The 13,963-nt window shown below is 40.3% G+C and overlaps 1 protein-coding gene across 1 annotated transcript in view; it reads left to right on the top strand.

Annotated features, from left to right (window-relative positions):
* ABCA13 (ATP binding cassette subfamily A member 13) overlaps positions 1-13,963 on the top strand; it is a 361,430-nt gene that overhangs the window by 68,334 nt on the left and 279,133 nt on the right. The window contains exons 17-19 of the mRNA XM_073239122.1: positions 497-5,251; positions 6,966-8,792; positions 13,335-13,444. Of these exons, the coding sequence (XP_073095223.1) occupies positions 497-5,251; positions 6,966-8,792; positions 13,335-13,444 (6,692 nt within the window). The remainder of the gene's footprint in view (positions 1-496; positions 5,252-6,965; positions 8,793-13,334; positions 13,445-13,963) is intronic.

The following is a 13,963-nucleotide window of genomic DNA, read 5'->3' on the forward strand; positions in this document are numbered from 1 at the left end:
CTTTTACAAGGGTGGATTCACCATAATTCCTGAGGTGCTCTTTTGTGAACCCATTGTGTTTTAAAAATAAACACCTGGAGAAAGCACACCATCTAAAACAGGAGGTTTCTAAGAGTGGGAAATACAGCATTAAGTTTCATGAGTGCTGGAATTGCTTAGAACAGGGAATTCTACCCACTGGCCTTTAGTCACAGCGTCTGACTAGCCCCACAGTTTGGACTTGCCTCTCTAGTAATTTAAAGTAATTTAAAATGCATTATTTTTGGTTCAGGAAGCAAATTTTAAGCTAAATATATGTATCTGCATGGCAGGCTTCTGAAATACTTTGAAATGTTGACATTAATTTCTGTTGGGAAATATATTGTCTAGTGAATATTCTTTCAGGCTTTACTCTAAATAAGTCTTGATATCACTTTGAAAATTTGATAAATAGAACTTGTCTTAAGTTTACTTACTATTTTTTTCTGATACTAAAGCAATTCTGTTGATATTGTAGGGTTTTAAATTCCACAAAAGAACTTCTAATGGTGGAAAAGAAGTTTCATGTCCTTGAGGATGGGCAAGTGACCTTTCTTTTATCATTTGTGGAATTTTTGGAGCAGTTACTATTGCCTAATCCTTTAGATGCAACTGGTACTTCCAAAGTCTATAACCTTGCATCTCTCACTGACATTATTCTGAATAAAAGTGGTTTGTGGATAAATCACTTAAATGGTTTAGAAAGAGACCCATCTTCTACTGATACTCAGAAACTTGGGGAATTTGGCAAAGAGATGATTGAAAACATGCCAACTCTGGAAGGTTTCTGGATAAGGAAGGAATCAAGAGATATTTTGAGATTTATGGAATTAATACTTTCTGAAATTAATCCCAAGCTACAGGAATTGTGGATGTATGGCATTTCAGAAGAAGAAAGATCTAAACTGGAAACCTTGTCTACGCTTCTAAATTTGTCTCTTCCAGAAGACAAGAGGGTTCTTAGTAAAAGCTTTAACTTTTCCCAGTTGTTCCATTCAGACTGGCCCAAACCATCAACTGTGAAAATGGATTTTGTATATTTAAGTGAAACTATAATAAACAGTCTCTGTGAATTTGGATTTCTGAGGCAGGATCAAGCCTCAGGAGCTCTGGACACAGTCTATGCTATACGGAATGCATATGATCTTTTCTCAGCTCTTTCCGAAACTCAAAAACAAGAAGTGGATAAAATTTTGACTCATCTGTATCTAAATGTCTTCAAGAATAAAGATTCAGCTTTACTTTTGCAGATCTATTCTGCCTATCTTCAATATATTTATAAATTCTTGAGCATTCATAGTAGAGAGTCTTTGCTATCTTTCCTTACACAAACTTCAAAGCACGTTTTGGATATCACAAAGCAATTTAATTTCCAAAACATCAGTAAATCATTTGCATTTTTATATGAGACAGCAGGGCTTCTTCAGGGACTGGCTGAGGTATCCTATTGTCAGCAACTGATTTCAATTTTTAACTTTTTGGAGCATCAAGCTCAATCCCTGACATCTACAGAGGGCTCAGCCCTGGAAGTGATCCATACTACTTTGATGGGTCTCAAGCAGCTGCTCATAGTAGATGAAGATTTTCGTATTTCTTTATTTCAATATGTGAGCCAACTCTTCAATGGATCAGTAGAAAGCCTGCTGGGCAGTGAATGCTTTCCTTTGGTTAATAAAAGCATTCATTCTGTGAATCATTCAACAGATGGAAGGTCTTCGTCTATTCTTCTGTGGGCACAGTTTCTTTCAAATCTCTCTGCAGATGGCAACGTGTTCAATGAGTTCACGGCTGTTCACTGTACCATTTCATGGCTTCAAATATGGGCTGAAATCTGTGGAAGCATATCTCAAATACTCAAAGTTGACATGAATGTTTTTCCTCCTCTTCGTGTTGGTCTACATCAGCTTTTGGATGAATTGGAAAGTGATGTGAAAATTCCTAAAAGCTGCCAGGGAATATTTCCCACCCATCATCCTGCTGGATTCATATTAAATTTGTTTAAAAACATGACTCAAGCTGATGGCATCCACGATTTGGATGATTTTCTGAATCTCAGGGATCTCTGGGATGCATTCATGAGAGTTAAGTTGCTTAACCCGGACCAAGTAGAGGAATCCCTCTTCACCATGGAAACTGCCCTGCAACAGCTAACAGCATTTCCAGCAAACACAAATACAAGCAGAGAGTTTTTATATTCTCTGCTTGATGTTTTCATCAAGTTAAGCAATGCCTCAGAATATACAGATAGAATTGTACATTGGATCAATCACTTTCTTTCAAAAAACCTCACAAATGAGGGAGGAAAGTTCGAGAGTGTCATCAGTGAGCTAAGAGAAACAATACTGTTTCTTAGAAATGTGTCACATGACCAAGACTTAGTGTCTTGTGCTAGTTTTTTCCAAAATGTCACCGAGTTTATTTTGGAAGATGGCTTATTACATGTAAATACTTCACAGAGGACATTACATATTCTGGCCATGTTAAATTATACATTTTCCTCTGAGGATGCAATTAGCAGACTAAAAGGATGCATCACATTGGTAGATGCCATAAACCATCTGTACGCAGTGTCCAACTCCACTTTTTATCAAGGCCCTTTTCAGGGCATTTTGAGGAGTTTCAGAGATGTGGAAGACAGAATCAACTCTACACTGAAGCTTATTACCTGGATTTTAAATATAAAGGAAACTCCTTGTTCTTTGAATCAGTCAAATATAAATTGTGTGAATATTAACTTGAAACACATAACTGAGTTTCTAAATGTTATACTTACTGCTGGTTTTGAAAGGGAAAAGGTACCAACATTTGGAGTTTTCTTGACTCTTTTAAATGATTCCACAGACCAAGTAAGGATGATTATCAACAACTTAACAAAAGACTTTGATTTTGCATCTCAGTCCAACTGGAAACATTTTGCCGAATTAGTTCTAAGCTCCATGGAAATGTCAGGTGAAATTCCTAGCCAGTTTCAAAATATTTGGCTGCATTTAGTAGCTTTGGGGAAGGAAATTCAAAAATTTATGAAAGATATGTCCTCTAACATCTTGGAAGGTAACTCCTCTTCTAAAACTGAAAAGTTTTTAAATGTATTTGCTGCCAGTGCAAATGAAAAGGATATAAAGAGTTTAGGAAATTCATTTTATCATTTGGTTCGTTACCTTGTCCTCAATTTATCTCACGTACTCCAAAATTCACCAAAAATAATTCCACATGAAATAATACAAGCTGCAGGTTTTGGTATCCAAGTGCTTAGGGATGTGTTCAACTCCCTGATGCCCTCGGTTCACCATTATATGCCACAAGATCCAGGTAAGAGCCACATTTTAAAGAAGGTGACTTCTTTCTTGCATACTCTCAAGAACCCAGACATACGTCTGCTAGAATATCAACTTGAGCACATTAGTGAAAGCCTAAAGGATTTCATCAAGAATATCAGTAGATTAGGTCCTGGTGATCTGGGAGTCAATTTGCTTGTTGACTTGATGGAAACATTTGTAGACAGCTCACATTCCTGGAATGTCAATCATCTGCTGAAACTCTCACGCCTGTTTCCTAAAGATGATGTCAATGCTGTTGTAGATATGTACTACACACTTCCTCACGCCATGAGGCTCCTGCGGAAAGTAGTTGGCAAAAATATCACAGAAATCCTCAAGGACATCTATAACCTCACACTCCTCCATGGCATAAGCATTTCAAATGTCACCAAGCAGGACTTTGCTATTGTCATAAAAACTCTTTTGGAGACAATTGAATTAATATCTGATAAACCAGGAATTCTTTCAGAGGCTTTAACTTGTCTTCCTGTAGTTTGGTGCTGGAATCACACAACTTCTGGATTTGAGCAGAATCCAAAGTTTGAAACCTGTAAGGCCCATGAGCTCATGTCTTCTGCTTTTTATAGCAAAGTGGCCAGTATACTTGACCACCTCCACATGTCTCCCCCAGGCGATGTTGCACAATGTTCAAATGAAAGCTCACAGATGGAAATAACAAGGAGAATGGTCTGTGCCATTCATGAGTTAGTGGACTGTAGTTCCATTCTTCTAGAGTTGTCTGAAGTCCTCCACATGAACACTTCGCTTGTAGAAACTGTGCAAGAATTCTGGCATAAGGTGCTACCATTTGGCTTGTCTTCTGGAAGTCAAAGCAATGGCAACATCTCTGAACTTTGTCCTGGTGGCCCCATAAAACAAGTTGCTTTGCAAATCATAGAAACATTAAAAAACGTCAACTTTACAAAAGTTACATCAGATGAAAGCATTCTTGAGAAGCTGTCCAGTTTAAACAAGATCCTTAACATTAATGAAGACACAGAGGCATCTGTTCAGCATGTTTCCTCAAGTTTGGAAAGGATAATGAAATTGCTTTTTGGGGATCAGAGTCTAGAAAATAGTACTCATTCACTAATCTCTCCATTTGGGATGTTTCTGAATGCAAATCTGACAGGTAGTAGTGTAGAAGCATTATTAAGTTTTATTAAAAAAAGTGAAGCAACTTATAATTTTGAAGAACTATGGCTTGAGTTTGAGCAAATCATGAACTATCTAACCCATGACGTTAGTATCAGAGCCCTGTTTTCTGAAATTAACAAAGACATTCAAATAATTTATTCCATGGCTCTTCAAAACATAACTTTGCAATCTGGCCGCTTTTTGGAAAGCCTGGATTCATCATCAATGAAGACATTAGAAATTATTGAGGATTTTCTATTGGTTGTAAAAAACTGGCTTAATAAACATGCAAATGAAGATTACTCCAGAATAATACAAAGATTTCTTCCTATGGTCCACGAGAGTTCATCTGATGATATATTGACTAAAGATATTACTAACTTTTTGGATTATCTCAAAAACGTTTCTCTAGAAGATAATTTCGATGTTTCCCTACTTAATCATCTGCCAAACCAAGTACAGCTAACTAATTTCTCAGTTATTTGGTTACTTTTGGAAAGCCTCCTAATTAATTCAGTCAATAACTTAGCTAGGAGTTCTCAAGAGGCAGCCTTGAATTTAAGTGATACTGACCTTCAGGTAATGAATTTCGTGAACCTCACCTTGAACCACACTGAGTCTGAGGATGGTGATGGAATAAATTTCCCTCCGAGAAACATAATGGACTTCATGCAGTGGCTTTTGAAAAAATTCTTCTCTTTTTCACTAAAGGGAAATTCTGAGAACAAAATCTCTCTTCTGCTAAAAGACTCCCACAAAGACATCATTGCAGGGATGAGGTGAGTCCACCTTTGTTTTATATTTACATGCAGTCATCACACATTACAATCTACTTTATTTCCTGGGGTATATAAACATCAATAGCTGCATTAGTACCTAACACCTTTGAAATGATCTTTGAAATGAATTTTGTCTTAATGAAAATTTTATTAAAATACCAAGGTAAAATAATTTTGACGATTGTCCTCTAACTAGTAAACATGTATATAAACCAAGTGCCAGGCACTTAATCACTTATTGTGCTTTCTTACATTGCTGGTTATGAAAATAATTATGAAATTCTATTTTAGATGGAACTTAAAAATCAGTTTTTTATACATTTATAGGCATATATACCATGGTCATAATTTGAGTTAATGTATTAACTGTCTAATCACAAATGAGGGGTTTAACTATTTTCATTCCAAGTAATTTACTATGATGTTTGTATTTGGAATTGATTCGATTCCAAGATTTTAAAAGTGGTAGTCACGTTATGTTTTTTTTCATCCTGGCAAACTGAAGTTTGTCCTACACCCTCCCTGAAGGCCTTCCAACTGATTATGTCAGGCCCACCCTGATATATCACTGTGTGTTGTGATCTTTCCATTGCTAAACATGAAATTAAAAAACATATATTTATAGTTTTGTGCCAAAGGATGAAATCCCAGAAATCCTGAAACTGAATCAACTTCTTAATTCCACAAAAGAAGACAGATTGATGGGCATTTTCTCAAGTTTAAAGGAGAGTCTGTATCATTTAATCAAAAGCTCATTTGTATTAGAGGATGGGAAAATTTATTTTGATAATCACCAAGGACTGAAGTTTGCCAGTGAAAAGGCTGGAGGGAAATTCCAACTTACTCTATGATGTCTGTGTCGGTTGAGGCTCAACCACTGATGTAGAATCAGAGCAAGAATTTCATACAAGGGATTGGTGTCCATAGTTCTGGGGGCTGGCTAAGCAGGTGCAAAGTCAGCAGGGCAGGCTGGAGTGCCATGGGCATGAGCTGGCCATCCACAGGTGGTGGCCAGGGAGGACAATGGGGGAAAGAGGGCAGTTGTGTACCCAGATGCTATGTGGGTGTCGCTGGGTCAGGGAAGGCCTGCACCCTCTCTGAAGGCCTTCCAACTGATTATGTCAGGCCCACCCTGATATATGTCAGGACAATATCCCTTCTTACTAACTTAAAGTTTATTGATCAGAGATTTTAATGACATCTACAAAATCCCTTCCCAGCAGCACCTAGTTAGTGTTTATGTTACAAAACAGCTACTTTCTTCCATACTCCTCTTTCCTATGAGGGTATCAACTGTGCAGCCCACCCAAACCAGAAGCATGTGAGAACGGGATTCTGGGGCTGTTGCACCCCGCTAACCAACTGCACATCACAGATCCATCAGGTGTCTAGGTGGTTTGCTAGGGCTCTGAACAGCCAGGAAGACATACTTCTTACACTGAGAACCACTTTATGTGGAGTTCACATTCTTTTCTAGAAGCAGAAGTATGTGGCTTTGAAGTTGTAGGTTTGAGGCATTGCAATGGGATCATATATGGAATTCCTCCACTCTTTTCGTTATTTGGCAACAAAATACTAATTTTCATGGAAATATATGTTAGCATGCCATCTTTCAGTCAATATCGTCCTCCCATGATGCTACTGCAAACAAAAATGTCACTGTGTGTTGTGATCTTTCCATTGCTAAACATGAAATTAAAAAACATATTTATAGTTTTGTCCCAAAGGATGAAATCCCAGAAATCCTGAAACTGAATCAACTTCTTAACTCCACAAAAGAAGACCGGTTGATGGGTATTTTTTCAAGTTTAAAGGAGAGTCTGTATCATTTAATCAAAAGCTCATTTGTATTAGAGAATGGGAAATTTTATTTTGAAAATCACCAAGGACTGAAGTTCATGGGTGATTTATTTAATGCTCTTCTATGGGAAATGCCAATGGAAAATAGGAATGAAAATAATTTTGAATTTCTCAAGGTGGTGAGCCAGTTGCTTTTCCATATGAATAGTTCTGAGAATATCTTCAAACTCAGTCAAGATCTTAGGTCAGCCCTTCACCTTGTGCAAGAAACTTCAACAGAGACATCAAGTCTTATGGATGCTCTTTTAAACTCTCCAAATAAGGACTTTCGGAACTTATATCCTACACTCCAAGAAGTTATACTTGCTCATCTAACCCATTTGCTTTCCTTCGTAACTAATTCATTCCCTTTAAGAAGCAGAGCAACATTAGAAATTACCAAGGGATTTCTTGGTGTCATCTCAAGAGCTGAGAAAGGTGGAGAAAGTCATGTCCTGGAACCACTCTTGGAAATGTCTAATACTCTGATCATGCTGGTAAGGGGCACTGCTGAAATGGGAGACCTGGCCACCTCAGTAAATTCCACTGTGGCACTTCTTAAATTAGCCAAGAAAGCTTCCAGGAAGATGGCCCATAGTTTTGAAACTCATTTTATCTCTAAGACCAATGATACTGTGAAATTCTTTGACAGTCTCTATTCTATTTTGCAACAAAATGTTCAACAGGTTGTGCATGAAATAATTACTTTGAAAAAAATACCTCATTTAATATTTGAAAATATAAATGACTTGCTGACACCATTTCTTGACTTGGCTTTTGGGATGATTGGGGTCAAGCCTAATATTTCACAAGACTCTGATATTTCCAATATGTCATCTAGCATATTTGCATATGTGAACCAGTCCAAGGACTTTTCTGATATTTTGAAAGAAATTGCTGTTTTTTTAACTTCTGTGAAAATCAATTTGGGAGACATGGAGCATCTTGTGGTAGCACTTAATAATGGGTCTCAGATATTTTCTACGGATTCTGTCAACTTAGGGGAAGAAATCCTCAATTGCTTTATTCCTATAAATAACATCATCAACCAGATAGACTTCTTACATCCTAAACCTGTGTCCACTCACAGTTTCCCTCAAGATACAAAATGGGAAAGAACTCATCAAGTGATCTTATTTTTGGATGAAATACTATCCCAAAACAGCACAGAAATAGGGACTTACTTGAGGATAGTGCTTGATCTCACCTTAGAAGCTCTTTGGAATAGATTGGAGAAGGGTGACTGGAATTCTTTTAATCCTTTGCTGACATTTTCTCAGCATCCAAAAAATCTCTTGAAAGTCATAAAAACAGTTGTAGAAGGCTCCAGGGGAATGAAAAGTGACCATGCAAGTGGTTTGAGTGAAGCTTTGTTTCTCAACCCCTCTTGGATTCAGAATGAGACTCGTCAGCAAATGGATGCAGCAATCCAGATTATCTTAAGGAGAATAGCTCTCCTGAGGAAAGAGCTTCTCCTAAGCAACTCTCTGTGGATTAATTCCACAAGAACTCTGTTTCAGTCCATTTTTGAGATTTTTATTAATGCTGGAAAGAATATCACATCAGGAAAAGAGGAGAGGACCAAGAAAGAGGTGATCGATTTTCCTTCCATCCTCAAACCAGTATCATATTTCGAGAAATATCTGAGGGGATTACTTGCATTGACGGAATACTGGCAGAAGGTCCCGCTGACAGATCAAAGGTAATAAAACACCTAACTCATTTCATTTTCCCACTGCAGTAACTGTAAAACAGACCCAAGCAGGAATCACCCTGAACCAGGGTAAGTAGTCCCCCCTTCAATTTCTGTTAGACTTGGAAGTTACTTCAACTTACGGTCATTCAAGTCCAGTGCCTTTTCATCATTTGACTTGTTATTTAACATTCAAATATGATTTGAATTTATTCTCTGTTTTCCCAAAGTAGATAATTTTATTTTCAAAAGTAAAAACCTCTTATTCTATTCATTTGTCCCAAGCTAGGTACAGAAACGATTTTTCTATTCACTTAGTCTAGCAGCCAAGGGTCCTCTTATTCAATATGTAGATAGGAATTTATGCACTTCACCCAGAAAATTGTGCCTTTAGGTGTAACTAACCACTGCGAAGGGCCAGGCAACTTGTTGGCTTCCTCTCTGTTTAGATTCAACCCAACACCGGGTGGTTAATCCACCTCCAAGCACAGCACCCCCACCCCTGAAATGCAGGGCAAGGGAGCCCTGCTCTTAAAAGCTGCAGTCCTGTTGGTCATTGTGCTCTGGAAGCTGTTACCTTCGATCGGAGTGCTTGTGCCTCAGGTGTGCAGTCTCAGAGCTGTCCCAGCCCATGCTCTTTGTGTGCGACTGTGCTGTTTTGTGTGGCCCATGGTCCCTGTCTGTACCTCTCTTTCTCTCAGTCCCACAGGGAAACTAGAGGTCTCCGAATCACTCATCTGCCAGACAGCTTGACATATTCTGTTAGTTCTGTTGCACCTTTAATCTGATCATTTTTTATTCGGTTGGAAGGATTTCCTTGGTTACTGAAATGGCATCTCCTGGCACGAAGAGCTTCACAGCCTGCATGCTGGCTTTCAGAGCTTCTCGCCCCATCTCCCCATGGCCTCTGACCCCAACTCTACTGTGTTTGACTTTACACTGTGCTCTGAATTTTCATTTGAGCTGCAGGTGGTCCTGGCCACCCATGTCGTCCACCAATCCCAATTTTCATCTGATGTTTAAAGCTCTTTGAGGAGTGAATTTATACCACGTCCCAAGACTGGGAACTGATGGGCTGTGAATTGGCTGGGTGCCCACCCGAGTGTCTAAAATCTCTGGACTTGGCTCCCAGTTTCATCTTACATTAGTGATTACTTGCTTTCATTTGTTTTCCATGTTTTCACTATCCTTTTATCATCAACATCTTGAATGGGGAAGATACAAAATGTCCAGAACAGAAAATCCCATTGGTCACGGGTCTGAGGTCAGAGCAGCCTGACTTTAATGTGAGTCTTGGCCGTACTATTCACCACTTTCTGGATCTAGGCCTCATTTAATCTTTCTGAGTCTCCCTTTTTCTATGTACAATACAGGGATAATATTCATTTTGCATGGGTTTAACATATGAAAAATATTAGTAATAAAATAACCACAGACTTCTAGGCAAAAACATCAGCTTAAAATTAAAATAAATAGTAATAACAAAAACAAAAACCTCCACATGTAGAAAGTTCCATGAATATTCTGAAGATATATTACAAAGTTCCTGGAGTTGAGACTCCCTGAAGGCAGAGATCAGATATCTGGAGCAAATTCAGGCAGAATCCATTTTTCCTGCCCCCTGTGTCAGTACTGACAATTGTTCAGGGGGAGAAGTGTGGTCACCCCACACGGGAATCCTACTTTCCATCCCTAAATCTACCATCAAAATGAGGCAATATATTTAAGAGGAAATGGAGGTCAGAAAAAGAAGGCAGTCACTTGCCTCTGTTCTTTGCTCATGTCTGATGCCTTGTGACACTGGGAGGGCCCGATTAATAAACCATTATGCCACTCAAGTCAGGTGGGTGGCAACATACAGTGTCCTCCCTGGAGGTCCCCTGAGGTAGCCTTCTGCTATTTAGCCTTCTGCTCCTCAGTGTGGGGTGGTGGGGCCCATGGCCTCACCTGATTGCCAGTTAGGACAGCAGGGGTCCACCCTGTGCCATCAAAGCCTGAGGCTTAGCGCGGTCGTGGGCCTCCCCAAGTCTGCTATAGTTTGTGCAAATGCTTGTCTAGACCATGTTCTTTGTGGTCAAGGCTAAGAAACCAAGACCTGGGCACATCTACTGAGCGAGAGCTGACAGTAGCCCATGGCAGCTGTGCAGGGAGACTCTGAAATGATGACTAGTTTGCTTCCAGGTTGGTGATAGTTTGTGTACAACTAAAATGGAATTTACAATCCCACAATTCACTGACGCATATATTACTGGATGGTGATTAATAACTGGCTCTATATACTGTCACTTTTTTTGTCTGGTGGATATAAAAATTACCTGTTTATCTTTCTGTGGTTCTGAAACATGGCTCTGTAGTAACTATTTCCCACCCCCAAATCATTTTCAAATTCAACTATATTTTTATTATTGCTACAAAAAGTCACCTTTAGTCTGTCGTATAGTTTAGAGTGAACTTTTGCTCTTGTATCTGGTTTTCGAAGAAGATTTTGAATAATTCTGCCTTACCTTCAGAAGTGTCAGACTTCGGGATCTCTTTGATCCCCAATTAATCAGTGTAACTAACTATACAGACAACACAGTCTCCTCACCTCCAGGGTCTCAGCAACCCAGGTCAGACACATTTAATCATTAAACTGACTTTTGTCCTGATAGGTCACACAGCTCCACTGAGCTGAAATTCCCATGTTGGCACAGGAAAACTGCATTCTTTAAGGGGGGGCTGGGCTCTCAACAAACATAAAAACAGTATTCCAACTGGAGAAGACTCACATTTGCCTAGAGAGGTGGCTGTACTGGTACCATTAGGTGTGTTAATGAAGCAGAATTGCTCTCTTCTGCTCTGTAGTCAATGCCACAGTGGAACTTTGGAAGTTAAACACTTTCTTCAGAAAGTTTCATTCTTTCCCTGGGGAAAATTTAAAACAAGACACTGTAAAGATATTGCACTGCTTAAAAAAATAGCACTGCTGTGGTCCCCAGAAGCCGCTGGGTTGTCAGTGCTCTGAGTAAGGCATCTTTGCAGATGTGCGAGGTTGCTGTGCAAGGTGAGCTCAAGAGCAGATGAGCCACAGGCAGTGACTGCAAAGAGGATGCGCGATGAGGAGCAACGACATGAATCTTCTTGCTTGAAATCCATCTCCAGGCCACACTGGATATCCCTTCCCAGGGACTTTCATTGGGGAACTGTACCTGTAATCAGTTGATGTGGCCCACGGTGTAAAAAAAAAAAAATAGACAAAATAGACACATACATATTTTACAACTTCTTTTATAAATTGTCTCACAGGTAATGTTACTATATGCTCAGTTGTGTCTGATGTTTGAGGGTGATTTTGAGTTTTGGAAAGAAGGTAAACTCAACTAAGAGTGGAGAGAAAGCCATTTTGGGTTAAAAAAATAAAAGGTAAAGCTGTGAGTTACTGAGCCCTTTTACCTGTGTCTTTATGATGTCAACTCTGCGAATAAGCTGTTCTGACCAAGGGCTGCTCTTTGGTGTCAGGTCAGCCTCTCGATGACCAGCAGTGTTGTGGCTGGACCAGCCCCCAGGGTTTTATTATGATTGCATGATGCCCTCAGTGGCAACATTAGGAGACTTTGAAAACCAAAGGTTTATTATTTACAAGCCCTGGAAATTACACAGCCCACGTGGCCACACAGCAATATCAGGGGGAGAGAGAGCAGAAGGGTAGGCGTCGGGGTGAAGGGTGGGGGCCTAAGGTTTCTAGAGATCACCCGTTGTGGGTGAATTTAAACATAAGTGCCAGAAGTGCAAGTGTGGGAAGAGAAAAAGCAATCTGCCCTAACAATCAGTTATGGTAATCAACCAAGATCTCTAGAACAAGGTGCCTCACCGGGGCTGGGCGGGCGGCCCTCCCTCTGCTGTGCGGCTGGCGACGTGTGTTTGACGTGGCCTTCTGTGGTGGAGCCGCTAGGCAGTTAAAGCTTAAATCAGGAACGTACAGTATAGAAAAGAAACACCAACTCTCAAGGCTGACATAACAGCAGCTTATTAAAAATATTGGTCTTGATGATTTCACTCCAACACCAGCCAACTGGACTCCATAAAGACCAACACACATGTAACACACACACACACACACACACACACACACACACACACACACACACACACACACACACTGCAGCTCTCTGGGGGTTTGTTTAGAAGTAAAGATCTTACATATGCACTCATCTGCTGAAGATAATTCTTCATACAGAAGAAGTAAACACTAAGGATCTTTACTTTGGCTCTCTCCTTTGTTTCTTTTTGACATCCTTTGATCATTTACTTCTGCATTTCAAAAGAATAGATCACTGACAAAAAGAGAGAGTAAATATCAGGTTCATTGGCAACATGATTGAATCTTTGAATAGAAACAGGGGGCCTAGTGTTTTCCAGAGGTCTACCCTCTGTCATCTGTGTGTTTCTGCAGCGCAAATGGCTTGGGGAGGACTGTTCTCCCATGTGTGTTCTGACTTACTCTTGTACGCAGAAATGATGCTCTTGCTATAGAGCTTCACCCTTTAATGCTGTTGTCTGTTTTTCCCCAAGTGTTGTTGAAATGTGTCAGGTTTTCCGGCAGCCTTTGGAGCTCCCAGAAGCCATTGCGATTCTGCAGAAAGTGAAGATCCTGGTTCTGCATGTGCTTGTCACCTTTGCAGGTGGGCTGCTTGGGTAAGAATGCTGCCATTGATCTGGTGATTCTCAGAGTCTGGCTGTGGCGCGATGGGAAGATTAACCCTGAGTGTCCTTTACAGTCAAATGCAGCCCTCTTCGTCTGGCTGCTGAGGCTCTGGGGCCCTGGCCCTCTGCCTCCCACCTCATTTGCACACTGCACCTCTCTCCAGCCAAGAAGAGCAGCCCCCGCCCTCTCCCTGACCTGGGCTGTGGTGGCTGTGTCCTGGTTATGAAGTGTGCTTCCCCCTCCCTGACCTCAACTCCAGCTGACCCCATGGCCTGGAGCTGGGGTGTGTCTTCCAGGAGGACTGCTGCATGCTCCTTTGACCCTGGCCGGCTCTCTACCAAATGCAGTATAATGCCCTTATATCTCATGGGTCCCTTCTCTGCTAGAGTCAGTGTTCCTTGAAGGTGGAACCCTGTCTCAACATTCTTTCTGTGCAAACCCAGTGCCTGGCACAGAAGATGCATCCCACTGATGTGGGCTGGGTGGTCTGTGCAGT

Source organism: Manis javanica, chromosome 6 (assembly GCF_040802235.1).
Source record: "Manis javanica isolate MJ-LG chromosome 6, MJ_LKY, whole genome shotgun sequence".
Classification (NCBI taxonomy): Eukaryota; Metazoa; Chordata; class Mammalia; order Pholidota; family Manidae; genus Manis; species Manis javanica.